Consider the following 24,950-nt stretch of genomic DNA (forward strand, 5'->3'; position numbering starts at 1 on the left):
ATGGTTTAACTTGGGTCAAACAATTCTGGTATCCTTCCACAAGCTTCCGACAATAAATTGGGTGAATTTTGTCCCACTCCTCCTGACAGAGCTGGTGTAACCGAGTCAGGTTTGTAGGCCTCCTTGCTCGCACAAGCTTTTTCAGTTCTGCCCACACATTTTCTATAGGATTTAGGTCAGGGCTTTGTGATGGCCACTCCAACACCTTGACTTTGTTGTCCTTACGCCATTTTGACACAACTTTGGAAGTATGCTTGCGTTCATTGTCCATTTGGAAGATCCATTTGCGACCAAGCTTTAACTTCCTGACTGATGTCTTGAGATGTTGCTTCAATATATCCACATAATTTTCCTACCTCATGATGCCATCTATTTTGTGAAGTGCACCAGTCCCTCCTGCAGCAAAGCACTCACAACATGATGTTGACAAACTCGTGCTTCATGGTTGGATGGTGTTCTTCGACTTGTAAGCCTCCCTCTTTTTCCTCCAAACATAACGATGTTCATCATGGCCAAACAGTTCTATTTTTGTTTCATCAGACCACAGGACGTTTCTCCAAAAAGTAAGATCTTTGTCCCCACATGCAGCTGCAAACCGTAGTCTGGCTTTTTATGGCGGTTTTGGAGCAGTGGCTTCTTCCTTGCTGAGCGGCCTTTCAGGTTATGTCAATATAGGACTGTGGATATAGATACTCTCGTACCAGTTTCCTCCAGCATCTTCACAAGGTCCTTTGCTGTTTTTCTGGGATTGATTTGTACTTTTCACACCAAAGTACATTCATCTCTAGGAGACAGAACGTGTCTCCTTCCTGAAAGGTATGACGGCTGTGTGGTCCAATGGTGTTTATACTTGCATACTATTGTTTGTACAGATGAACGTGGTACTTTCAGGCATTTCGAAATTGCTCCCAAGGATGAACCAGACTTGTGTAGGTCTACAATTTTTTTTTGAGGTCTTGGATGATTTCTTTTGATTTTCCCATAATGTCAAGCAAAGAGGGACTGAGTTTGAAGGTAGGCCTTGAAATAAATCCACAGGTACACCTCCAATTCACTCAAATTATGTCATTTAGCCTATCAGAAGCTTCTAAAGCCATGACATTCTTTTCTGGAATTTTCTAAGCTGTTTAAAGGCACAGTCAACTTAGTGTATGTAAACTTCTGACCCACTAGAATTGTGATACAGTGAATTATAAGTGAAATAATCTGTCTGTAAACAATTGTTGGAAAAATTACTTGTAAATGTCCTAACCGACTTGCCAAAACTATATTTTGTTAACAAGAAATCTGTGGAGTGGTTGAAAAACTAGTTTTAATGACTCCAACCTAAGTGTATGTAAACTTCCGACTTCAACTGTATATACTTTTACTTCCTTTGCGATCTCTTGAATTGACTGTATCCATGTATGGTCATGTATGGGGAGGAGAAATTCCAGTGTAGGGTGAACATCAAAGATATTACCTTTTCTGTAGAGTCAACCAACTGGTCCTCCATCCCCTCAATGAGACTATGTTCTATCCTATCCCCCCACAGCTGTGACCGATCAGGCGGGGAACTTCTTCTTCAATGGGAACTACAAGGTGGACAGCCCCCAGAACTTCCATGCGGCGGGGACCGTCTTCAAATACCGGCGGCCCATGGATGTGTATGAGACGGGGATCGAGTACATCGTAGCCAAAGGGCCCATCGACCAGGCCATCAATGTTCTGGTACTGTAGCCTGCTGAGGTCTGCTCTGCTCCCTCCCCTCATCTGGCAGCCAGGGCCTCTGGGTAATGTCTAGTTTAGGAGTAGTGTACACGTATCCAGTAGCTTGCAGGTGCAGGGTAGAAGAAGGAAAAGTTCTGCAAGATAGATACCTGCAAACTGATAATGCTCCTTCATTTTCATTGCGGATCTTTTCGTGTTAATGCGTTACACAGCAAAACTTCAATAGTGTACATGTATCTTATCTTTTCTTTCATGGCCTCACTCACTGGCAATCAAGCCCCATGTCTGAATGAGTGCAGGCAGGCTAGACGGCTGACTCTAACAGCAGTCATGTACTGTACAGTATTTACTGTATATGTGCAATTGACTGAGTTTGATAGGAGGGAGGAGGGAATGGGTGAGCTCTCGGTCTCTGGTGCTATGCTGGTCTGTCTCTGCTGCTTGCATGTTCTCTCTTAAGTCATCCAAAAAAAGACCTTGGCAAAAACCTGGTCAGTAATAATTCTGTTTGACTGTGCTGTATTTGTGCACGATGTAGTTTATTGCATTACCTCTGGTGTAAGACACTGTAAAAGAGAAGTATAACCAACATCATTTAATCCCCCCCCTCACTCACTCACTATTTTGACTCCTCATAGGTGTGGAACCAGAATGGTCGTATCCCTTACATCACGTACGAGTACACCGTCCTGAGAGAGTCCCTGTCCCCTGTCCCTCAACCTCCCGTCTACACTGGCCCCGACAGCACCGCCCCAGGGGTTTCCGTGGAAATGGGCAGTATGGTGGCCCCCAACGGGAGCACGTATGACAAGGTGGCCCCTGAGACCCAGAGGAACCAGGTGCTGAAACAGGGGGCCAAGGCGGCAGGGGCCGAGGGCCAGAAAGGCCAGGAGACCAACGAGGTGTATGAGGAGACAGGAGCCATCGACTGTCACCAGGACAGCCCAACCCCACCACAATACACAGGTAACACCAGCATACTAGAAACCAAAAAAACAATTCAATTAACATAACACAAATAATCCTAATTATACATAACCCCAATGCACAAGTGATTAACGCAGGTAACTGGGAGGGAGGGAGGGAGGGTGGGAGAGAGAGATTTGTTCTCGACTTGCAGACTGTGCAGTTCTCCCCCTGAACTACTGTATGTATCTCCATATAAATCAGTTCACCACTCAGATATCAGATGAGATAAAATGTTGTTTTAAAAAAAAGAGAGTCCTCGCTGCTGGCCCTTTGGAGTCCTGCATTATTCACAGGAGTATATACAAAGAGGAGCTGGGGGAGATGAAAAATTCAGAGAGCTCTGGCATTTTCTCCTTTTTTTTAAATGGCTGCATCACAAACATGAGTGGTAATGAGTGCAAGCCGACCTGCCTGTACCAAGCTCTCAGACAGCCCTTCCACTTAGACTGTGGGACAGTTATGCAGAGAGTTTGGCCATTGGGTGAGACCGAGGCCCTCTACTGCCTTAAGGAATATGTTGAAAGGCTTTGTGTGCTGTTTTGTTGTAGTGCACAAACTGCACATAAAACTCCTCTTTTATTAAAGAAGCACCAGGAGTTTTTCCTGACCACCTGGCCAGAAAACACCTCTGGTGCGACTTAGTATAAGGCTTTCTCCCACTTTAATAATTTCTCTATCTTTCCACGCCCTCCTTGTTATCCCAACAGATGGCAACAGCAGTCACACAGGTAGCGTAGCAGTCCCTGCCCCGGCAGCCAGCAGGCCTTTAGAGGAGGGACCAGACTCAGAGAACCTCATCTGGAGAGTCTTGCTGGGCAAGCAGATTGGTCCAGATGAGCTGCTCACCAACATCTCAACCAATCAGCTCCTGACGGAGGGAGAGGGAGTGTTCTCGTTGGAGGTGGACTATAGCAGTGTGGAGCAGGGAGGCCAGTTCCCCCTCAACAGCTCTCTGGGGGAGTTCAGTTTGGGCGCGCTGAGGAATGATACTGGAGACCTGCTCTTCCCCAACAGGACGCTGCTGACGGGGATGAGGAGCAACAATCGCACCAACAGAACCAGGTAGTGTAAGGAGGGATCCACACAATGTTGAGCAGAAGTAAAGAGGCAATGTTGACCCAACGTCAGCTTGCTATCTGGTATAGGAACCCATCCAAACAATATCACTTCAGAATCCCATCCACAACCCCTCTGGTCTTCATCTTCCACCTCTAATACTCTTCACTTATTGATGCTGCTGCTGAGGGGTTAGAGTGAACACAACAGACCCACTGGGCACATACTGGTTGAATCAACGTTGATCCTTGTTAATTCAATGAAATTACGCTGAACCAACGTGGAATAGATGTTGAATTGACGTCTGTGCCCAGTGGGGAGTCCTTCTCTCTCTAAGTAAGGATTGAAGTGAAGGGCTGTGACGATACCAGTATCGCAATATGTTTTCCATGGAAAAACACGAAACAGACCGAACTATTTGGTCCTTTAAAAGCCTGCTTTGTAAAATATAGCTTGGAAAATATTTACATGTGACTGTGGATGACAACATAATGATGTTTGTTTCCAACATTAAGGCTGTTTTCCTAAAGAAGTTAAATTTGCTTCATGTTTTGTTTCCTTACCACGATACTGACCCGTATCGCGATATTGGTATCGTCCCGGCCCTACTGGAGTGAGTCATTTCAAGGCATGTAAAAGGGCTGGATATTCTCGTCAGGAAAAGGGCCCATGCTGCTGGCTGGGCTGGCTGGGGGAATGGAATGTGCTCCAGGCTGGCTTCTGGCCCCATCCATCCCTTACTTCTTTTTCTTTTTGAGACATCCAAAGAATCGCATGGAGAGGAGACAGCCAAAGAATCACATGGAGAGGAGACAGCCAAAGAATCACATGGAGAGGAGACAGCCAAAGAATCACATGGAGAGGAGACAGCCAAAGAATCACATGGAGAGGAGACAGCCAAAGAATCACATGGAGAGGAGACAGCCAAAGAATCACATGGAGAGGAGACAGCCAAAGAATCACATGGAGAGGAGACAGCCAAAGAATCACATGGAGAGGAGACAGCCAAAGAATCACATGGAGGAGACAGCCAAAGAATCGTATGGAGAGGAGACAGCCAAAGAATCGTATGGAGAGGAGACAGCCAAAGAATCGTATGGAGAGGAGCCAGCCAAAGAATCGTATGGAGAGGAGCCAGCCAAAGAATCGTATGGAGAGGAGCCAGCCAAAGAATCGTATGGAGAGGAGCCAGCCAAAGTATCGTATGGAGAGGAACCAGCCAAAGAATCGTATGGAGAGGAGCCAGCCAAAGAATCGCATGGAGAGGAGACAGCCAAAGAATCGCATGGAGAGGAGACAGCCAAAGAATCGTATGGAGAGGAGACAGCCAAAGAATCACATGGAGAGGAGACAGCCAAAGAATCGCATGGAGAGGAGACAGCCAAAGAATCGCATGGAGAGGAGACAGCCAAAGAATCGCATGGAGAGGAGACAGCCAAAGAATCGCATGGAGAGGAGACAGCCAAAGAATCGCATGGAGAGGAGACAGCCAAAGAATCGCATGGAGAAGAGACAGCCAAAGAATCGCATGGAGAGGAGACAGCCAAAGAATCGTATGGAGAGGAGACAGCCAAAGAATCGCATGGAGAGGAGACAGCCAAAGGATCGCATGGAGAGGAGACAACCAAAGAATCGCATGGAGAGGAGACAGCCAAAGAATCACTTGGAGAGGAGACAGCCAAAGCGCATGGCTGGCTGGGGTAGCATTCCATCATATTTATAATTCATGTTGGCTTCCCTGCACTGTGTCCAAACACCGCTTTGCCAGTTCTCCTGCCAGAGCCCCATAAAACACATCACATGACACACCCTGTCTTCCCCTGCCCTGGGGAGAAGAACGGATTGGAGGAGAAGAAGAAGAGGAGGAGGAGGAGGGGGGAGGAGAGGAAAAGAGGAGGAGGACGAGAAGGAGGGGGACAGATGAGAGGAAAAGGAGGAAGGGAAGGAGGAGGAGGAGGAATAAAAATGGGATACGGTCCACTTAAAAGCAAATAATTCAAGGTATTTGCGGCAAAGTGAAAAATATGACTGGGAAGAAACATACTGTCAGACTGTAGTCACCTCTAGGGATAAATGTGCAGGAATTAGTCACAGTTGCACTGAGATATGCCGGTTAAGAATGATTCAAAGTTCCTGTGTATTTTCAAATAAACATCTCTGCTCTGGCTATAAAAAAAACAGCCAGTGATATGACAAGAATGTTCATGTCACTTTTATGTGAATTAATGAAAAACAGAATGTCGCTGGCTGTTATGATTTGGAGGGTGAGGTGAATCAGCCGTGTGTGTGTGTGTGTGTGTGTGTGTGTGTGTGTGTGTGTGTGTGTGTGTGTGTGTGTGTGTGTGTGTGTGTGTGTGTGTGTGTGTGTGTGTGTGTGTGTGTGTGTGTGTGTGTGTGTGTGTGTGTGTGTGTGTGTGTGTGTGTGTAAGCGAGAGAGACAGAGAGAGAGAGAGCTGGGGTTCAGTGGGTTTACTGTGAAGGCCTGGTCATGTCTTGTTTGACAGTGTGAAACCTTCTGAAAACCTTAAAACCTTATTGTCATGTTGTGTTTGACAGGACTAATCAGAGGTTCCTGCAGAAGAACTTCAAGCTGAGCCCTGCAGACATGTACCGCTGGAAACTGTCTTCTCAGGAACCCTGCTCCTCCACCTGCTCTATAGGTAAACACACACACACACACACACACAGTATGTATGGATTAGTTATGAAATTGTAAGAAATTATAATTTCTGCTGCAGGAGTGTCAAAGTCCTTTGCCATGTGTGTTCGCTACGACGGCGCTGAGGTGAATGACATGCACTGTGACACTATGACCCGACCTGAGCCTGTTCATGACTTCTGCATTGGGAGGGAGTGCCAGCCCAGGTATGCACCAGAATACAACACACTGAGAAAGTACTTAAAGGACTGTTTACCGGTCAGACGACTCTTGAAGTGATGCAAAGTTCTTTGAGAACAATGTTTGCCTCTTGGCCATTACCATTTTATTTAAGATTCGATTTCATTTACTTCCGAAGATAACTAATTGTGCCTGAACTCTGCTCTATTTGCATCCCCTCGCCCTCAGGTGGGAGGCGAGCAGCTGGAGTGAGTGTTCTCGTACCTGTGGTGAGGGCTTCCAGTTCCGTCTGGTGCGCTGCTGGAAGATGCTGTCCCCCGGGCTGGACAGCTCTGTGTACAGTGACCTCTGCACCCTGGCAGAGCTGGAGAGGCCCCTGGAGCGCCGCGCCTGTAAGAGCCCAACCTGTGGCCCCCAATGGGAGGTGGCCGAGTGGACTGAGGTGGGTGGAGCTATACTGTGGGAGTGGATGGTGGGACAGGGGTTGTGTGTGTGTGTGTGTGACTAATGACTGAGTAGGAACACTATAGTAGGTAGATTGTTGCATCCTACTGTTTGAGCAACTGTAGGTGATATTGAAGGTGAGTGTGTCCTCTCTCCTCTTTCCTGTACAGTGTCCAGCTAAGTGTGGCCGCAGGGCCCAGGTGACCCGGGAGGTCAGGTGTTCAGATGAAACCAAGTCATGTGATCCCCTGACCCGCCCCCTTAACACCAAGAACTGCACAGGCCCGCCCTGCGAGCGCCAGTGGACTGTGTCAGAGTGGGGGCCGGTGAGTACACTACTTCCACTCACTACTACATTTCTATGGTATGTTGATGACTGATACAAATAGTGATTGCACTGGCTGTTTCTCTGGATCAGTAATACTATGTGTTATTGCCGTGTCATCCCCGTTGAAATTGTGACCTCTGCAGTGCTCTGGGTCGTGTGGCCAAGGGAAGATGGTACGTCACGTTTACTGTAAGACACCAGAGGGCCGTGTGGTGCCTGAATCCCAGTGCTCTCCAGAGAATAAGCCCCTGGCAATCCACCCCTGTGGGGAGAAGGACTGTGCTCCACACTGGCTCACTCAGGATTGGGAGAGTGTAAGGCAACTGGGTCGTTTTTTTTATGTTCTGTTGATGTTCTGTTGATGTTCTGTCAGATGTTTTATTGATGTTCTGATGATCTATATATGGTCTCTTAATGCTCTGTTTGTGTCCTATTTTGACAATGTTTACTTGATGTTCTGCTGGTGTTCTCTTGATGTTTTGACAATGTTTTCCCAATGTTCTGTTGATGTTCAATATATGTTTTCTTGATGTTCTCTTGGTTAGAGATTCATTAGCTGAGAGCAGTCTTTTCTTCCTCTCAGTGTAACACGACATGTGGCCGCGGTGTGAAGTGGAGAATTGTGCAGTGCGCCGGCATCACTGCTGGGAAGTTCCAGACCCACGACGACGAGGCTTGTGGTGCCAGTAAGAGGCCCGAGGACGAGAACACCTGCTTTGAGAGGCCCTGTTTCAAGTGGTACACCACGCCCTGGTCTGAGGTGAATAACATTTCAACCATGACATTGTTCACAAAGGCAGTCGGTCACACTCACTTGCTAAAAATATCATAACCCCAAGATATGCTAACCTCTGACCATTACAATAACAGTGGAGGTTAGTATTTATTTTTTTGATATTGGTGCTGCTGTAACTTTCTAACTGATCATTATTCACAATTAATTCAGAACTATCCATAATCATGGTAGCATCCACATTACTGTAGAATTGTTTAGAAACAAATAATATTATTTTACAATAAAAGTGACTCCACAATGACACAATGCATCATTTATCATTAATTTCTATTTGGCACAAGATGATAGTCTGAAACACAACCAAAACAAATAGCAAATCCATCCAACAAGTTTGTAGAGTCACGAGCTTGATGTTATCATTGCATGCTAGGAATATGGGCCGAATACTAAACTTTTGCCTCATTTAATACACATATACAGTGGGGCAAAAAAGTATTTAGTCAGCCACCAATTGTGCAAGTTCTCCCACTTAAAAAGATGAGAGAGGCCTGTAATTTTCATCATAGGTACACTTCAACTATGACAGACAAAATGAAAAAAAAAATCCAGAAAATCACATTGTAGGATTTTTATGAATTTATTTGCAAATTATGGTGGAAAATAAGTATTTGGTCAATAACAAAAGTTTATCTCAATACTTTGTTATATTCTCTTCGTTGGCAATGACAGAGGTCAAACGTTTTCTGTAAGTCTTCACAAGGTTTTCACACACTGTTGCTGGTATTTTGGCCCATTCCTCCATGCAGATCTCCTCTAGAGCAGTGATGTTTTGGGGCTGTTGCTGGGCAACACGAACTTTCAACTCCCTCCAAAGATTTTCTATGGGGTTGAGATCTGGAGACTGGCTAGGCCACTCCAGGACCTTGAAATGCTTCTTACGAAGCCACTCCTTCGTTGCCCGGGCGGTGTGTTTGGGATCATTGTCATGCTGAAAGACCCAGCCACGTTTCATCTTCAATGCCCTTGCTGATGTAAGGAGGTTTTCACTCAAAATCTCACGAAGGTATTCATTCTTTCCTTTACATGGATCAGTCGTCCTGGTCCCTTTGCAGAAAAACAGCCCCAAAGCATGATGTTTCCACCCCCATGCTTCACAGTATATATGGTGTTCTTTGGATGCAACTCAGCATTCTTTGTCCTCCAAACACGATGAGTTGGGTTTTTACCAAAAATTTATATTTTGGTTTCATCTGACCATATGGCATTCTCCCAATCTTCTTCTGGATCATCCAAATGCTCTCTAGCAAACTTCAGACGGGCCTGGACATGTACTGGCTTAAGCATGGGGACACGTCTGGCACTGCAGGATTTGAGTCCCTGGCGGCGTAGTGTGTTACTGATGGTAGGCTTTGTTACTTTGGTCCCAGCTCTCTGCAGGTCATTCACTAGGTCCCCCGTGTGGTTCTGGGATTTTTGCTCACCGTTCTTGTGATCATTTTGACCCCACGGGGTGAGATGACCCCACGGGGTGAGATCTTGCGTGGAGCCCAAGATCGAGGGAGATTATCAGTGGTCTTGTATGTCTTCCATTTCCTAGTAATTGCTCCCACAGTTGATTTCTTCAAACCAAGCTACTTAACTGTTGCAGATTCAGTCTTCCCAGCCTTGTGCAGGTCTTTCAATTTTGTTTCTGGTGTCATTTGACAGCTCTTTGGTCTTGGCCATAGTGGAGTTTGGAGTGTGACTGTTTGAGGTTGTGGACAGGTGTCTTTTATACTGATAACAAGTTCAAACAGGTGCCATTAATACAGGTAACGAGTGGAGGACAGAGGAGCCTCTTAAAGAAGAAGCTACAGGTCTGTGAGAGCCAGAAATCTTGCTTGTTTGTAGGTGACCAAATACTTATTTTCCACCATAATTTGCAAATAAATACATAAAAAATCCTACAATGTGATTTTCTGGATTTTTTTTCTCATTTTGTCTGTCATAGTTGAAGTGTACCTATGATGAAAATTACAGGCCTCTCTCATCTTTTTAAGTGGGAGAACTTGCACAATTGGTGGCTAACTAAATAATTTTTTGTCCCACTGTAAGTGAATTTGCCCCAATACTTTTGGGCCCCTGAAATGGTGGGACTATGTACAAAACGTTCACCCAATATGGATCAAAATATCATCACATTAAATCTGACAGTCTTTTTTTTAACCTTTATTTAACTAGACAAGTCAGTTAAGAACAAATTCTTATTTTCAATGACGGCCTAGGAACAGTGGGTGGACTGCCTTGTTCAGTGGCAGACTGACAGATTTCTACTTTGTCAGCTCAGGGATTCGATCTTGCAACCTTTCGGTTATTAGTCCAACACTCTAACCACTGGGCTACCCTGACACCCACTTTAACCTCATATTCATTGTATAATTTCAAATCCAAAGTGATGGAGTAAAGAACCAAAGCAACACAAAAATGTGTCACTGTACCAATACTTCTGGAGCTCACTCTAGATGGTGTTCTATTAAAGACAACAAAATCATCCAATCAAATTGTATTTCTCACATGCGCCAAATACAAACGACGTAGTAGACCTTACCATGAAACGCTTACTCACGAGCCCTTAAACAACAATGCCGAGTTTTAAACAGTAAATAAGAATACATGTGCTAAAGAAAAAAGAATAACACAATAAATGAACAATAACAAGACTTTATACAAGGGATACCAGTACAGAGTCAAAGAGCAGTGCTGCTGTGTTCATTCCTCAGTTCACTAACACACGTGGTGTGGGTGTCCGGATGAGAGACGTGAAGTGCTACCAGGGCAGGGAGATTGTGAGAGGGTGTGTTCCAGTGGTGTAGTGCTATTTCTTTTTGGTGAGGGAGCGCAAGTTTCTCAAGTTTGTACCGGCAGATGTAGCCTATTAAATATCATTGTTAACTAAGCAAAAAAAGAAACGTCCCTTTTTCAGGACCCTCTTTCAAAGATAATTCGTAAAAATCGAAATAACTTCACCGATCTTCATTGTAAAGGGTTTAAACGCTGTTTCCCATGCTTGTTCAATGAACCATAAACAATTAATGAACATGCACCTGTGGAACGGTCATTAAGACACTAACAGCTTACAGATGGTAGGCAATTAAGGTCACAGTTATGAAAACTTAGGACACTAAAGAGGCCTTTCTACTGACTCCAAAAAACACCAAAAGAAATATGCCCAGGGTCCCTGCTCATCTGCGTGAACATGCCTTAGGCATGCTGCAAGGAGGCATGAGGGCTGCAGATGTGGCCAGGGTAATAAATTGCAATGTCCGTACTGTGAGAAGTCTAAGACAGCACTACAGGCAGACAGGATGGACAGCTGATCGTCCTCACAGTGGCAGAGCGGGACAGGTACAGGATGGCAACAACAACTACCCGAGTTACACCAGGAATGCACAATCCCTCCATCAGTGCTCAAACTGTCCGCAATAGGCTGAGGGAGGCTGGACTGAGGGCTTGTAGGCCTGTTGTAAGGCAGGTCCTCATCTGACATCACCGGCAACAACGTCGCCTGTGGGCACAAACCCACCGTCGCTGGACCAGACAGGACTGGAAAAAAGTGCTCTTCACTGATGAGTCGCTGTTTTGTCTCACCAGGGGTGATGGTCGGATCCGCGTTTATCGTCGAAGGAATGAGAGTTACACCGAGGCCTGTACTCTGGAGCAGGATCGATTTGGAGGTCGAGGGTCCGTCATGGTCTGGGGCAGTGTGTCACAGCATCATCGGACTGAGCTTGTTGTCATTGCAGGCAATCTCAACACTGTGCGTTACAGGGAAGACATCCTCCTCCCTCATGTGGTACCCATCCTGCAGGCTCATCCTGACATGACCCTCCAGCATGACAATGCCACCAGCCATACTGCTCATTCTGTGTGTGATTTACTGCAAGACAGGAATGTCATTGTTCTGCCATAGCCAGCAAAGAGCCCGGATCTCAATCCCATTGAGCACGTCTGGGACCTGTTGGATTGGAGGGTGAGGGCTAGGGCCATTCGCCCCAGAAATGTCCGGGAACTTGCAGGTGCCTTGGTGGAAGAGTGCGGTAACATCTCACAGCAAAAACTGGCAAATATGGTGCAGGCCATGAGGAGGAGATGCACTGCAGTACTTAATGCAGCTGGTGGCCACACCAGATACTGACTGTTACTTTTGATTGACTGTTACTTTTACTGACTGTTACTTTTGATTTTGACCCCCCCCCCCCCCCCCCCTTTGTTCAGGGACACATTATTCCATTTCTGTTAGTCACATGTCTGTGGAACTTGTTCAGTTTGTGTCTCAGTTTTTGAGTCTTGTTATGTTCATACAAATATTTACACATGAAAATAAACGTAGTTGACAGTGAGAGGACGTTTATTTTTTGTTGAGTTTAGAATAGACCTATGCATCAAATGCATCCTCAAACTGCAACGTCTGCCTATGCCCACGCATATTGTACATTTTTCATAAGCTCAAATGCTAAGTTAGGCATACCATGGGAATATGCTTTTAGATCTTCTGGAATGACTGTTTCATGGGTGAATTAAAGCAGATGGTGATAAACAACTAATAGCCTTGCTTGTAGACCTATTTTTTTTCAATCTTAGCATATATCCTGCCTAGTGGCGCGCTCTGTTAAGTTTTGGCCACATGAGGAAAACAATTAGATCATTCAGCTTCAGATAAGAAATGACTGAGGAGTTGTTTTGGGTGTAACATTTTCTAGGCCAACTATCCTACAGTTGAAGTCGGAAGTTTACATACACTTAGTTTGGAATCATTAAAACTTGTTTTTCAACCACTCCACAGGTTTCTTGTTTAACAAACTATAGTTTTGGCAAGTCGGTTAGGACATCTACTTTGTGCATGACACAAGTAGTTTTTCCAGGGTCCGAAGTTTACATACACTAAGTTGACTGTGCCTTTAAACAGCTTGTAAAATTCCAGAAAATTATGTCATGGCTTTAGAAGCTTCTAATTTCTGAGTCAATTGGAGGTGTACCTGTGGATGTATTTCAAGCCCTACCTTCAAACTCAGTGTTTCTTTGCTTGACATTATGGGAAAATCAAAAGAAATCCTCCAAGACCTCAGAAAAAAAAGTTGTAGACCTCCACAAGTCTGGTTCATCCTTGGGAGCAATTTCCAAATGCCTGAAGGTACCACGTTCATCTGTACAAACAATAGTACAAAAGTAAAACACCACTGGACCACACAGCCGTCATACCTCTCAGGAAGGAGACTAGAGATGAACGTACTTTGGTGCGAAAAGTGCAAATCAATCCCAGAACAACGGCAAAGGACCTTGTGAAGATGATGGAGGAAACTGGTACGAAAGTATCTATATCCACAGTAAAACAAGTCTTATATTGACATAACCTGAAAGGCCGCTCAGCAAGGAAGAAGCCACTGCTCCAAAACCGCAATAAAAAAGCCAGACTATGGTTTGCAACTGCACATGGGGACAAATATTGTACTTTTTGGAGAAATGTCCTCTGGTCTGATGAAACAAAAATAGAACTGTTTGGCTATGATGACCATCATTATGTTTGTAGGAAAAAGGGGGAGGCTTGCAAGCCGAAGAACACCATCCCAAACGTGAAGCACGGGAGTGGCAGCATCATGTTGTGGGGGTGCTTTGCTGCAGGAGAGACTGGTGCACTTCACAAAATAGATGGCATCATGAGGGAGGAAAATTATGTGGATATATTGAAGCAACATCTCAAGACAGGAAGTTAAAGCTTGGTCGCAAATGGGTCTTCCAAATGGACAATGACCCCAAGCATACTTCCAAAGTTGTGGCAAAATGGCTTAAGGACAACAAAGTCAAGGTATTGGAATGGCCACAAAGCCCTGACCTAAATCCCATAGAAAATTTGAAGGCTGAACTGAAAAAGCATGAGTGAGGCCTACAAACCTGACTCAGTTACACCAACTCTGTCAGAAGAAATGGGCCAAAATTCTCCTCAATTTACTGTAGGAAGCTTGAGGAAGGCTTCCCGAAACGTTTGACCCAAGTTAAACAATTTAAAGGCAATGCTACCAAATACTATTTGAGTGTATGTAAACTTCTGACCCACTGGGAATGTGATGAAAGCAATAAAAACTGAAATAAATCATTCTCTCTACTATTATTCTGACATTTCACATTCTTAAAATAAAGTGGTGATCCTAACTGAATGTCAGGAGTTGTGAAAAACTGAGTTTAAATGTATTTGGCTAAGGTGTATATAAACTTCTGACTTCAACTGTATATGCTCTTATATTCAGTTATGTTATGTAAAATGCTAATTAATCATTGTGATCTTGGGAAACATTGATTCAGCTTGATCTAACTTTACTAAACGAGCACCATTGTGAGAAGTGATAGGGAACAGATCTTGATGAAGGTTATTTTAAGCGATTTGAGTGACATTCTAGTTGTGGTGCTGAAAGAACAGCACCGTAACATGGTCGCATATTGTTCTGGATTCGACTGCGCAAGAGGGGGTCCGTGGAGTCTTATGAACATCAAGGCAGACACGCCATGAAGTTGGATCCTAGATCCATGCGGTGGATCAGTTTGTCTGCATACGCAATATAGGTGGTATGTTTCCGTAAGCTAAGCACTCGGACAGTAGGGCGAGTTCAAGTGTGTCGTACATGAGCCCCAAGTCCATAACAAACTGCTTTGAGGACAGACGTTTTAGCAACCCCTGGCAGAGTTTTCTGTCTCTGGCTGTTCTTGTTACGTCAGATTTGGCCCGCTCGAAGTGGTCAAGCCTCTGACAAGTGGGCCCCTGTACACACGCCTACAGTCATTCATCATTTGCGCCACCGCCAGAGACAGAGAAGACAGAGAAGAAACCACCATTTACCTACCTATAGGCTGCTACAAATTTATTTTGTTTATCATTCTATAATTTCCATGGAATGTTTGTGGTAATTAAATATAATTTATTTATAATTTATCAGAATTTGAATTACCAGCTCTGTGTTATCTCAAATTGAAAAAAGTGAGGGAGCGCCACTCCTCAGTGCAACGGCAGCACTGTACCCCTGGTATAACCCTGGTATAGTGTTGACGTGTGGTGTGTTCACTCCCCAGTGCACTAAGACATGTGGTGTGGGTGTCCGGATGAGAGACGTGAAGTGCTACCAGGGCAGGGAGATCGTGAGAGGTTGTGACCCCCTGACCAAGCCTGTGGCCAAGCAGACCTGTGCCCTGCAACCTTGTCCCACTGAACCCCCAGGTACGTAAGCAAAAGCCTGGTCCCAGATCTGTTTGTGCTGTCTTGCCAACTCCAATGTCCATAGGAGTTAGCAAGACAACACAAACTGATCTGGGATCAGGCTCTGTAAGCAGCAAATCACTCTGGAAACTTTAGGAGAGTTAAAGTCTAGTCACAGGCAGAAGTCAACCGCGGAATACAGCATGTTTAAAGCACTTGTTTTTAATTGTATTATTTAAGTACACCTCTTTCTTTCATAACAGCCTAAGGTCCTGAGCATTTAGATTGTGGAGGTAAAAAGGCATTGATTGATTAATTCATTCATTAATTCATTCATTGATAGGTTTATCATTGCAGTATTTTTGGATCGTGATGAGGCTACTTTTTCCATATCATTGAACATGTCATATATGTCTCTCTGCCATGCAGATGAGAGCTGTCAGGACCGTCCCACCACCAACTGCTCTCTGGCTCTGAAGGTGAACCTGTGCAGTCACTGGTACTACAGCAAGGCCTGCTGCCACTCCTGCAGGGCCCAGCACGCCTCTTAGTATTGCCTGACACCTACAAAACCTTACCCTGCAGCTCTCCAACCCCCCCTCCCCACCCCCTACCTCCAGCAGACCCCCACAAACCCCTTAACTCCAACCACTGCAAACCCATACCCGCAACCCACTTACTTCCAGCCAAAGAGCCCTCTACCCCTGACTACTCGTCGACAAATTACCCCCCAGTAGGTTCCTCTACTACCCCCAGTATGTTACTCTATTACCCCCCAGTAGCTTACTCTACTACCCCCCAGTATGTTACTATATTACCCCCCAGTAGGTTTGTCTACTACCCCCCAGTAGGTTACTCTACTACCCCCTAGTAGGTTACTCTACTACCCCCCAGTATGTTACTATATTACCCCCCAGTAGGTTGCTCTACTACCCCCCAGTAGGTTACTCCACTACCCCCCAGTAGGTTACTCCACTACCCCCCAGTAGGTTACTCTATTACCCCCCAGTAGGTTACTCTACTAACCCCCAGTATGTTACTCTACTACCACCCAGTAGGTTACTCTACTACCCCCAGTATGTTACTCTATTAACCCCCCAGTAGGTTACTCTACTACCCCCGGTATGTTACTCTACTACCCCCAGTAGGTTACTCTACTACCCCCCAGTAGGTTACTCTATTACCCTCCCGTAGGTTATTCTATTACCCCCCAGTAGGGTACTCTATTACCCTCCTGTAGGTTATTATATTACCCTCCCATAGGTTATTCTATTACCCCCCAGTAGGGTACTCTATTACACCCCAGTAGGGTACTCTACTACCCCCCAGTAGGTTACTCTACTACCCCCCAGTAGGTTACTCTATTACCCCCCAGTATGTTATTCTATTACCCCCCAGTATGTTATTCTATTACCCCCCAGTAGGTTACTCTATTACCCCCCAGTATGTTATTCTATTACCCCCCCAGTAGGGTACTCCACTACCCCCAGTAGGTTACTCTATTACCCCCCCCCCCCCCAAGTAGGTTACTCTATTACCCCCCAGTAGGTTACTCTACTACCCCCCACAAGAGGTTACAATACTACTACCCCCCCCCCCCCCCAGTAGGTTACTCTACTACCCCCCACAAGAGGTTACAATACTACTACCCCCCCAGTAGGTAACTCTACTACCCCCCCCCCCCCATAGGTTACTCTCTAACTCTACTACCCCCCCTACCCCAGTAGGTTACTCTACTACCCCCCGCAGTAGGTTACTCTACTACTACTACTACACCCCCCCCCCCCCCCCCAGTAGGCTACAGTATATCTAAAGGGCCTGGTCCAAATGAGAAGGAACTGTAGAATATGATAAAGGCTTCAGTCTGAACCACAACCACATACCTTTCTTTCAGAGAGGTTGTCAATTGGGCACATACAAAGAATGACACCCTGAAGTACTAAGAGTTAAGGGGGATAGATGAGAGAGCGAAGAGTGAACTGGTGCGTCTATTTGTGTCTTTTGAAGAGAGAATCCTACACCAGAAATCTCTTAAACCATTGCTGTCATTGCTCCAAATATTAACAACCTATTAACAGAAGGGTCCACACTAATGTGGAAAGATATATTAAATTATTTCCTGGTTGACTATACTGCATGTCTAGTCTGAATTTAAGATAAATATTGACTACACAGGAAAGGTGTCCATACTGAGTGTTATCCTTAACTATGATATGAGAAATAGTACAATACAATGTAACTGCCCCATTTTAGTTTTTATTATTGGGCCCATACTGCTATTTTTTGCAGAACATACAATTTATTTATTGCTCATCACACATGATTTTATCAATCATGGCATATAATTCATGAAGTTACTAAATGCCAGGTAGTTAAGTGTGAATGAGAGAGTGAATTTAGAGGTTAAGACTAAAGACACATGGTATGGCCATACAGTTATCCCATTCATGGACTGAAATATTCTTGACACTTGAAAAGGTTGAATTACATTGAAGAGATTGTATCTCATTTTTTACAATATATATCCAGTGTACTGTTCTTGTGTAACTGATACCTCTTTGTACAAAGAAGTAATCATTGAGCTTTTGTACTGTTGTTAACTGAAGTCCTCAATGTAATTTACCTGTATTTCGATTAAAAACTGTAAATTATAGCTTGTTTCGTTGATTGATTTGTTGTGTTCAGCATACGAAAAAAACATGCACAAATTGTTCTGTTTATTGTTGACGCTATTTTGTACCATGTAAAACGCTGTATTCCACATATGGTTCATCCATAGTAGTTGATGGGAAATGCACATACCAGGACCTGATGCCACCTGCTGGTTTATGTATAGGGCTCTCCCTCTCACATTTACTGCTGAAATAAAACACAAATATCCTATACACCAAGAAGACAAAACACTGTTAAATCAAAACAAGACATGCCATGTTACATTTTTTGGGGGGGAAATGAAAAAGAGTTTGGCCACCCATACTTGCCAAGTAAACAGTACACACATTACTAGAGCAACCAACTCAATTGACGTACACTAACTTTTTATTGTGGAACTTGAAGTATATGACTTGACAATGAGCTACATGAAAATCACTTCAAATATATATTTAAACATATTTTCCCTTTAAGTTTGAACCAAATGAGCTCTTAAAATAGTTACGCTTCCTCTCGATTAAGAATATATTGAGAGGACACTCAAAACTGAAACAACAACAACACTTCAGAGGATTTGAGAATCAGGCTAATGAGACCAAGATATTAGGGTTCTGTCCTTATTTTAGCAGCTTACAGTGCCTTATGTGTCATCACCTATACATGAACCCCAAGAAAATGTACCGTACAGATATCACACAACAGACACAGTTATTACTATGCCTCGGAGTTGGCACCACAGGTCCGAGAGGGGGTGGGGCGATTATTTTTTTCCTGGGGCCCATAGTTTTTCCTGATCTGGTAACCTAACGAGGTAAAACTCTGGACCTTATATGGTATGACATGATTCATCAGTTGTAAAAAATAAAATAAAAGCTTTAATATGGGCTATGATGAGAGCAGCGTTTTCTAATCAGGTCCGTTTATAATAACCAGGAGAAAAATAACCTGGCAGTCGGGAGGATGAAAACCCTGTCAAACTGCAGCAACCTGTTCATATGAGTTATATTTTAAAGCTAGACTAACAGGGTTTCTCTCTACACAGACATAGATACAGCAATATGATTGGATAATAGAACTCACAGGGCTTAGCTTGCTTTATGCAAGTTTGCATTGTGGAGGCCTGCCCTCTGCAACTGTAGGCCTAATAAAACATTGAACTCACAGTCTATGTCAGCTATTGTGTTTACTCGTTAATTCCGGTTAATCATTTTGGATAGAAAAGGTCTAGGCAGCCCAAGTGTGAATATAAACCAAATATGATCCGTTCCTAACACAAACAAATAGAGCAATAAATACATACCGTTTCCGATTCGTTTACCCCGGCCAGAGGTAGACCAACCGGCTGGCAGATGGTGTTATTATTCCTTGTACGTCGTTTGTCATCTGCGTCCAACAGGAATGTAATTCAGCCGGCTATACACTTGTGTCCCCTGGCCATTGGCTCATACATAAAACATATTTTTTTCAGGCTGCAAAGGCGTCAGTTGCCTTGTTAACTAGCTTTAATGCCAAGCCGGCAAAAAAAAAAAATATGGGACAAATATGTATTGTCTTAATAAAACATTTTCGAATGGATAATGCTACTTCCTGGTGTTGTACACAGCGTTCAGCCAGGGGTACGCAACCGACTGTTGCAACTTGATTGGCTGAACATCAGGAAGTAGCATCAGCCACTAGCATGGTGGTGGAAAATTGTGTTTTATGAACAGGATTATTAAACTAGCATATGGAGTTGTTTTATTACGGCCATACCAATGGTAATTTTCCTATTTGATTTAGAATTTTAAGACCTCAAGGTATCCAAAATATATATTTAAAAAAATATTTGATGAAACATTGAATTTGGCCTTACTGCTATTAGCCCATAGAAACAGATTCACTGCAGATTCACTGCATGGGACAACAGTCCCCAAAAAATCAAAAGGAAGTTTGTTCTGAAATATATCTGAGAGATATAAGAAAGATCAGGAAACTATTTATATATTTTTGTACACCTATTTAACCCTAGATTTTAGGCACTAAACTACTTCCATATATACTTCCATTCATTTTTTAAACTTGTACCGGGGTACCTTCAGGCGAGGCTTGAAAATCGTCCTAGAGCAAAACAAGAAGGGGCATATTTTTGTGTAGGCCAAACCGCTAAAGACGTTTTTCGTGAGAAGACCGATTTTCGGGATGTCTCATGGTCAGACAAACACCAAACACTGCTGTAGCTCAGCCACCTTTCACTGCAGATGCAAATGTGGTGGATTGAAAGGCATCCAAAGCATCCAAACAAATCTATCTAGCTTTAACAGATGGATTTTGATGGGGATTTTGATATTATGCTAATTACAATTTTGCCGTGGAAATCGACTCGAGGGGGTTAAGGGGACACACTCTTTTCACACTCCGATACAAAGTGATTGTCATAGCAGGATAAGAGAGAATTTACGCTAACCCTTTTCCTAACCTTTACCTCAGTCTCATAACTTTCTATGGTAATTCTCCTAAGGGGACACACTCTTTTCACACTCCGATACAAAGTGGTTGTCATAGCAGGATAAGAGAGAATTTATGCTAACCCTTTTCCTAACCTTTACCTTAGTCTCATAACTTTCTATGGTAATTCTCCTAACCTGCTGTGTATGTTCTCCTAACCTACTACGAAAACATCAATTTGTTATTGAAGTGGCGTGAAAAGAGTATTTCCCTTTTATTAAGGCAGTACGCATATTTTTCATGGGTATTTTTTCAGGCGGCTCACCTTTAAAGCTTGTTGAGGAGGCAATCAACGCCCTTGCAGCCTGAATGGAGGACAAATTAAGTCAAATTAATATTAAAGGTGTTTGCAGCTGCTGTTGTTAGTAGCCTACAGTTGATCAGACTGAAGAATCGTCTCGTTTCCATGCAATACAGCATGTCAGATTGCTAATGTTCAGGTGTAGGCTGCTACAACATTTATGTAAAGACTTTTTGCTTGTGTCTGTCGGGAATGATATGCTATCACATTTGCTAAATAAATACTGAGGAAAGTGAAGCGTGCCTTGAGCTTTGTGCCTGGCCTAACCTAACATAGCAGGTGTCAAATAAATGCCTGAGCGGAGCTCCGGTTATCAACGGAAAAGGAAGCTAGGTTGAGTTAGCTGTATCCCCGAAAACTGGGTGCATCCGGTTGTTTGGCAATTCAGCTGAGGGTGTGCCAGGCCAGACCTGTAATTTCCATTCATCTTTTTTGTCAAGACACTGCAGCAGCACTGCAATGTGAAGGACAGAGAAATCATGAGGCAAATCGGTCTAAAAAAACTGCACATTTCCCCTATTTTTTTACGCCTTTCTCGTCAATATTTTTTTGTAAACTAAATCAGAAGTTGTGGAGCCCTGCCACATCTGATAAAAAAATGCTGGTGCAAATGCCAGCTCGCCACACGTTTTCCAGCGGCCCTGTTCTGCCAGCTTAAGCTTTTCTTGAGAAAAAATGTCTCCCTCACAATCACAGATCCTCTATGCTGCCTATGATATTAAGCCCTTTTTAAAATACTGTTCATGTGCTTCCCCACACACAAACACACACACCTACACACACACACATCATGTCCTTGCTGTGTTCTTGCTGTCTGAATCATAATCCTCTAAAGAAAGACGAGCAGATTGACACATTGCCATCAACATACTGACAAATGAACCTGTGAAGTGAAAGCATGACGTGAGAAAAGAAAAAGGTGAATTCAGGACTAGGTGTCCATATATCTACACGTGAGACCAACAAAAATAACTCTTTACATCGTGTGAGTGAGTGAACGTACCCATCGATTTGTTGAGGTGGAAAATATCTACACTAAGTAAGAGTTAAATCAAATTCCCTCCAGCCAGGTCAGGTCCCTGACATTGGTCCTCCCAGCCACCAGGAGGCTACACGTCAGTGCTGACACTGTGGCTGTGGGTGACCACCTCCCTCATGGTGACAGAGCGGATGAGGTTGAGCTTGTGGTTGAAGCTGGCCAGGTCCATGGGCAGGTCCAGCTCCTGCTGCTGCACAGTCCTGTAGCTGATGCGCCCACCGCCGTTACGCAGCCTCTCAGAGGGGTGCTGCAGGTAGAAGGGCAGGGAGTAAGGCGTGCAGGAGGGGCAGAATGTATGGGAGCGTGTCACTGGTTTGCGGACCAGGGGCGGGGTGTAGACAAAGGCGGGCCCGTTAGGCTCGGAGGGGGGCGTGGTCATCACGTTGAGGTCCCCAGCTGTGTGTACTGGTGTGGGGAGAGAGGACATGGTGGTGATGTCCGGTTGCTCCTCCTCCTCCCTCTCTGGCTCCTCCCTCTTACAGCAATAATACTGCAGAGAGAATCATATGAAAGAGTGAACAAGCTGGTCGCCGTAAACCCTGAGCATACATGCACTTATCATAGCTAAGTTAGACAAAACTATAACCTACCTGCAACCTACAGTAGCACAGTACTGCAACGATAGTCAGTAAGATGACTGTAGCTAGAATTCCACCACAGATAACCACTGTCCCGGCTGACATTCGAAGTCCTCTCCATCAACACTCTGCAGGAGAAGAGGATAGGACGAGAGATGGATTGAAAGGGTGCTTAAACTTACATCATCTGTCAGTTATGTACTGTAGATTTGTATCCTTGCCAACAGCCCTCATTGGGAATCTGATGTTGCTGCTTTTAGTGAACACTTCCACTCTTTGAATCAAAGGACTGGTCATAGTGCAGTAATTGCACATTACTTCGGATCATCTGGTCAACTTAAAGAGTCAAAATGGTGATATTGCCATTTTAGCGTAAGAACGTTTTGGAGAAAAAAAACACCTGGAATTTTAGCCTGTTCAGGTGAAAGGGAGTTTCAGCCTGTTCAAGTGGGATGGAGTTTCAGCCTGTTCAGGTGGGATGGAGTTTTGGCCCACAGCATGACATCAAAATCTGATCTGATTATTCTGACCAATGACCAGTCATGTTTTATTTGCATATGTGTCCTACTTTGAAGGGGTAAGTGGGGTTGGCTCTAGAGTCTAGAAGATCCTATCCACCAATCAAGGCTGTTTATGTTAATATATTTAAATGTGCATCAACACGCCTGAACGATCACACTGAGCATTTCAAAGGCGAAAGGAGGCTCAGGGAAATAAATTATAAAAAATATGTTTTAAGTTATTTTCATTAAATAAACCCACAGTGATGTATTAGAGATTTAAAAATGAAATTGAAAAGACTGCATGAGTGCTTTAAGCTATTTCACAGAAATACAGTATGTACATTAGAGGGGATATTGAAAAGCCATCGATTTACTCGTTTTAGAGAGAAAATCAAGCTCAAATCCAATGGTTTACGCAGAGACATGGTAAAAGAACTGTGGCATATACTATAAATACACACGGTTGTATGATTCTTAAATGAAATCATATTCTCCTGATATCCTGAGTCCATCTTAGCTTGCTTTTCCTACTGCTGAGACTGTTAGATACTGTGGGAAAGGTTCTTGGAACATGTCCTTGGGACCATCATGGAATAATGCATGGGAGTTACACAGCAGAAATGACATCAAACCCAGAAATAGCCCCAACACTAAGGCAGAGACAGAGAAAGGCTCCCATGTGAATTTCAATAAGACGCTCATTTTCCACCGGATTCTCACCTCCTACTAAATAAAAGCAATCAAAGCCCAAAACAACCACTCACACATAATATTAATCAGGAATATTGTAGAAAATTTCACCAGACCAAAGTAGTTATGGATCAAAGTTGAAGATGCTTGATGCTGTAGATGTCTGGACTGTTCTATTGAGTGTCCGTTAATGGAATGGTCACTTCTAAAGCAGTTAGAAGAGATATGTGATAGGTTTGATAGTCAAACTCAGCTGGTATCTCATCTGAATAGCTATGAAAGACTAGCTTGTATGTAGAGCTACACAATTTCTTGCGATGACCATACAGATACTGTATTCTCTAACAGAAAAATGGCTAACCTTGCTGAAGATATCTTGTGACAGATAAGGAAAATGGTGGCCACCACAAACGCTCAGACCATTATTTATCCTATCCTCCCTGAGTGTGGCAGCTCAGCTTGCCACATCTCTCAGACCTAAGCACTTCATCAGCCCCAGGATCCAGAGTCAACCCAACATATTGCATTCTGTTCTCATGACGAGCTGGCATGGACATCAGTGTCCCTGAGCGTAGGGAGTCATTTTCACCCATAGATTCACCATCAAACACAAATCACTGGCCAAAGACATGCGGCCAAGACTCAAAAGGTAATCATGATCCACACTGTAGAACACACAATTACTTTCACAGTAGAGCTGGCATTATTGTATTGACCATGGCTCTCAGATTGGAATCTATTGAAATAGATATTTCTGAGAACAATCTCTGACATGACCTCTAGAGACTCTAAAGACATTCAACCGACTCTCTAAGTCAATGGACAGGCTTTTACACTTGGTATTCTATCATCAACTAACCATGAACGTTTCCCTCAGACTGACAAAATGCTATTTCGTTGGAGAAAGTTCAATTGTTTATTTGTTTAACAGATTTGTACAAGGCATCTAACCATAATAAACAATTGCAGTGTTGAACCATTGAAAAAAAATTGCTAAAACCCCCACATTACAGATATAGGCTATAACATCAAATAATCGCTTGGTCCAAGAGTGAAAAATATCCCCCACAGGCTACGCACTTCAGCCAATCTACCAGTCTGCACAGAGTTGCTTTAGGTTTTAACCGCACGGCTGCATGGAGAGCATATCAGCACCATGGACAGCCGCTCAGTGCCCAGAGCACGCGACCAGTGAACTGGATTGATCAAATTAATGTCGTATTAAATTATCATGATAGCCTAGATAGTGTCTCTTTCACTCTCATGACACGTTTCACTTTCTATCTCTGTCTCATCGGATCTCTTTATCTATCCAGTTTCATGATCCAAACTTCTGCCTTCAAGATAGCACTTAGTCCACGTACAGTTATTTAAAAAGGCCATAATCACCCGAATATGA

At 43.9% G+C, this 24,950-nt stretch overlaps 3 protein-coding genes across 8 annotated transcripts in view; 2 read left to right on the forward strand and 1 right to left on the reverse strand.

Annotated features, from left to right (window-relative positions):
* The window catches only part of LOC110535833 (ADAMTS-like 2), a 50,073-nt gene extending 32,122 nt beyond the window's left edge, over positions 1 to 17,951 (forward strand). For all 6 annotated transcript variants that reach the window (XM_036935655.1, XM_036935653.1, XM_036935654.1 and 3 more), the window contains 11 exons: positions 1,535 to 1,710; positions 2,349 to 2,676; positions 3,387 to 3,741; positions 6,292 to 6,395; positions 6,474 to 6,600; positions 6,803 to 7,016; positions 7,189 to 7,344; positions 7,490 to 7,660; positions 7,930 to 8,106; positions 15,181 to 15,325; positions 15,734 to 17,951. In XM_036935655.1, coding sequence (XP_036791550.1) covers positions 1,535 to 1,710; positions 2,349 to 2,676; positions 3,387 to 3,741; positions 6,292 to 6,395; positions 6,474 to 6,600; positions 6,803 to 7,016; positions 7,189 to 7,344; positions 7,490 to 7,660; positions 7,930 to 8,106; positions 15,181 to 15,325; positions 15,734 to 15,855 — 2,075 coding nt within the window. In that variant the 3' untranslated portion in view covers positions 15,856 to 17,951. The remainder of the gene's footprint in view (positions 1 to 1,534; positions 1,711 to 2,348; positions 2,677 to 3,386; positions 3,742 to 6,291; positions 6,396 to 6,473; positions 6,601 to 6,802; positions 7,017 to 7,188; positions 7,345 to 7,489; positions 7,661 to 7,929; positions 8,107 to 15,180; positions 15,326 to 15,733) is intronic.
* On the forward strand, positions 4,507 to 5,544 carry LOC118937362 (paternally-expressed gene 3 protein-like). Its single transcript, XM_036935660.1, has one exon. It carries the CDS (start codon positions 4,510 to 4,512, stop codon positions 5,437 to 5,439), a length of 930 nt encoding a protein of 309 aa, XP_036791555.1. The 5' UTR covers positions 4,507 to 4,509; the 3' UTR covers positions 5,440 to 5,544.
* A 3,899-nt stretch (positions 17,952 to 21,850) lies between the features above and the next one.
* Positions 21,851 to 22,463, reverse strand: LOC110535837 (protein FAM163B). The gene is made up of 2 exons (XM_021621156.2): positions 22,371 to 22,463; positions 21,851 to 22,270 (listed from the first exon to the last, which is right to left on the reverse strand). Exons 1-2 carry the CDS (start codon positions 22,461 to 22,463, stop codon positions 21,851 to 21,853), a joined length of 513 nt encoding a protein of 170 aa, XP_021476831.2.
* Between the last annotated feature and the right edge of the window lie 2,487 nt (positions 22,464 to 24,950).

Source organism: Oncorhynchus mykiss, chromosome 11 (assembly GCF_013265735.2).
Source record: "Oncorhynchus mykiss isolate Arlee chromosome 11, USDA_OmykA_1.1, whole genome shotgun sequence".
Classification (NCBI taxonomy): Eukaryota; Metazoa; Chordata; class Actinopteri; order Salmoniformes; family Salmonidae; genus Oncorhynchus; species Oncorhynchus mykiss.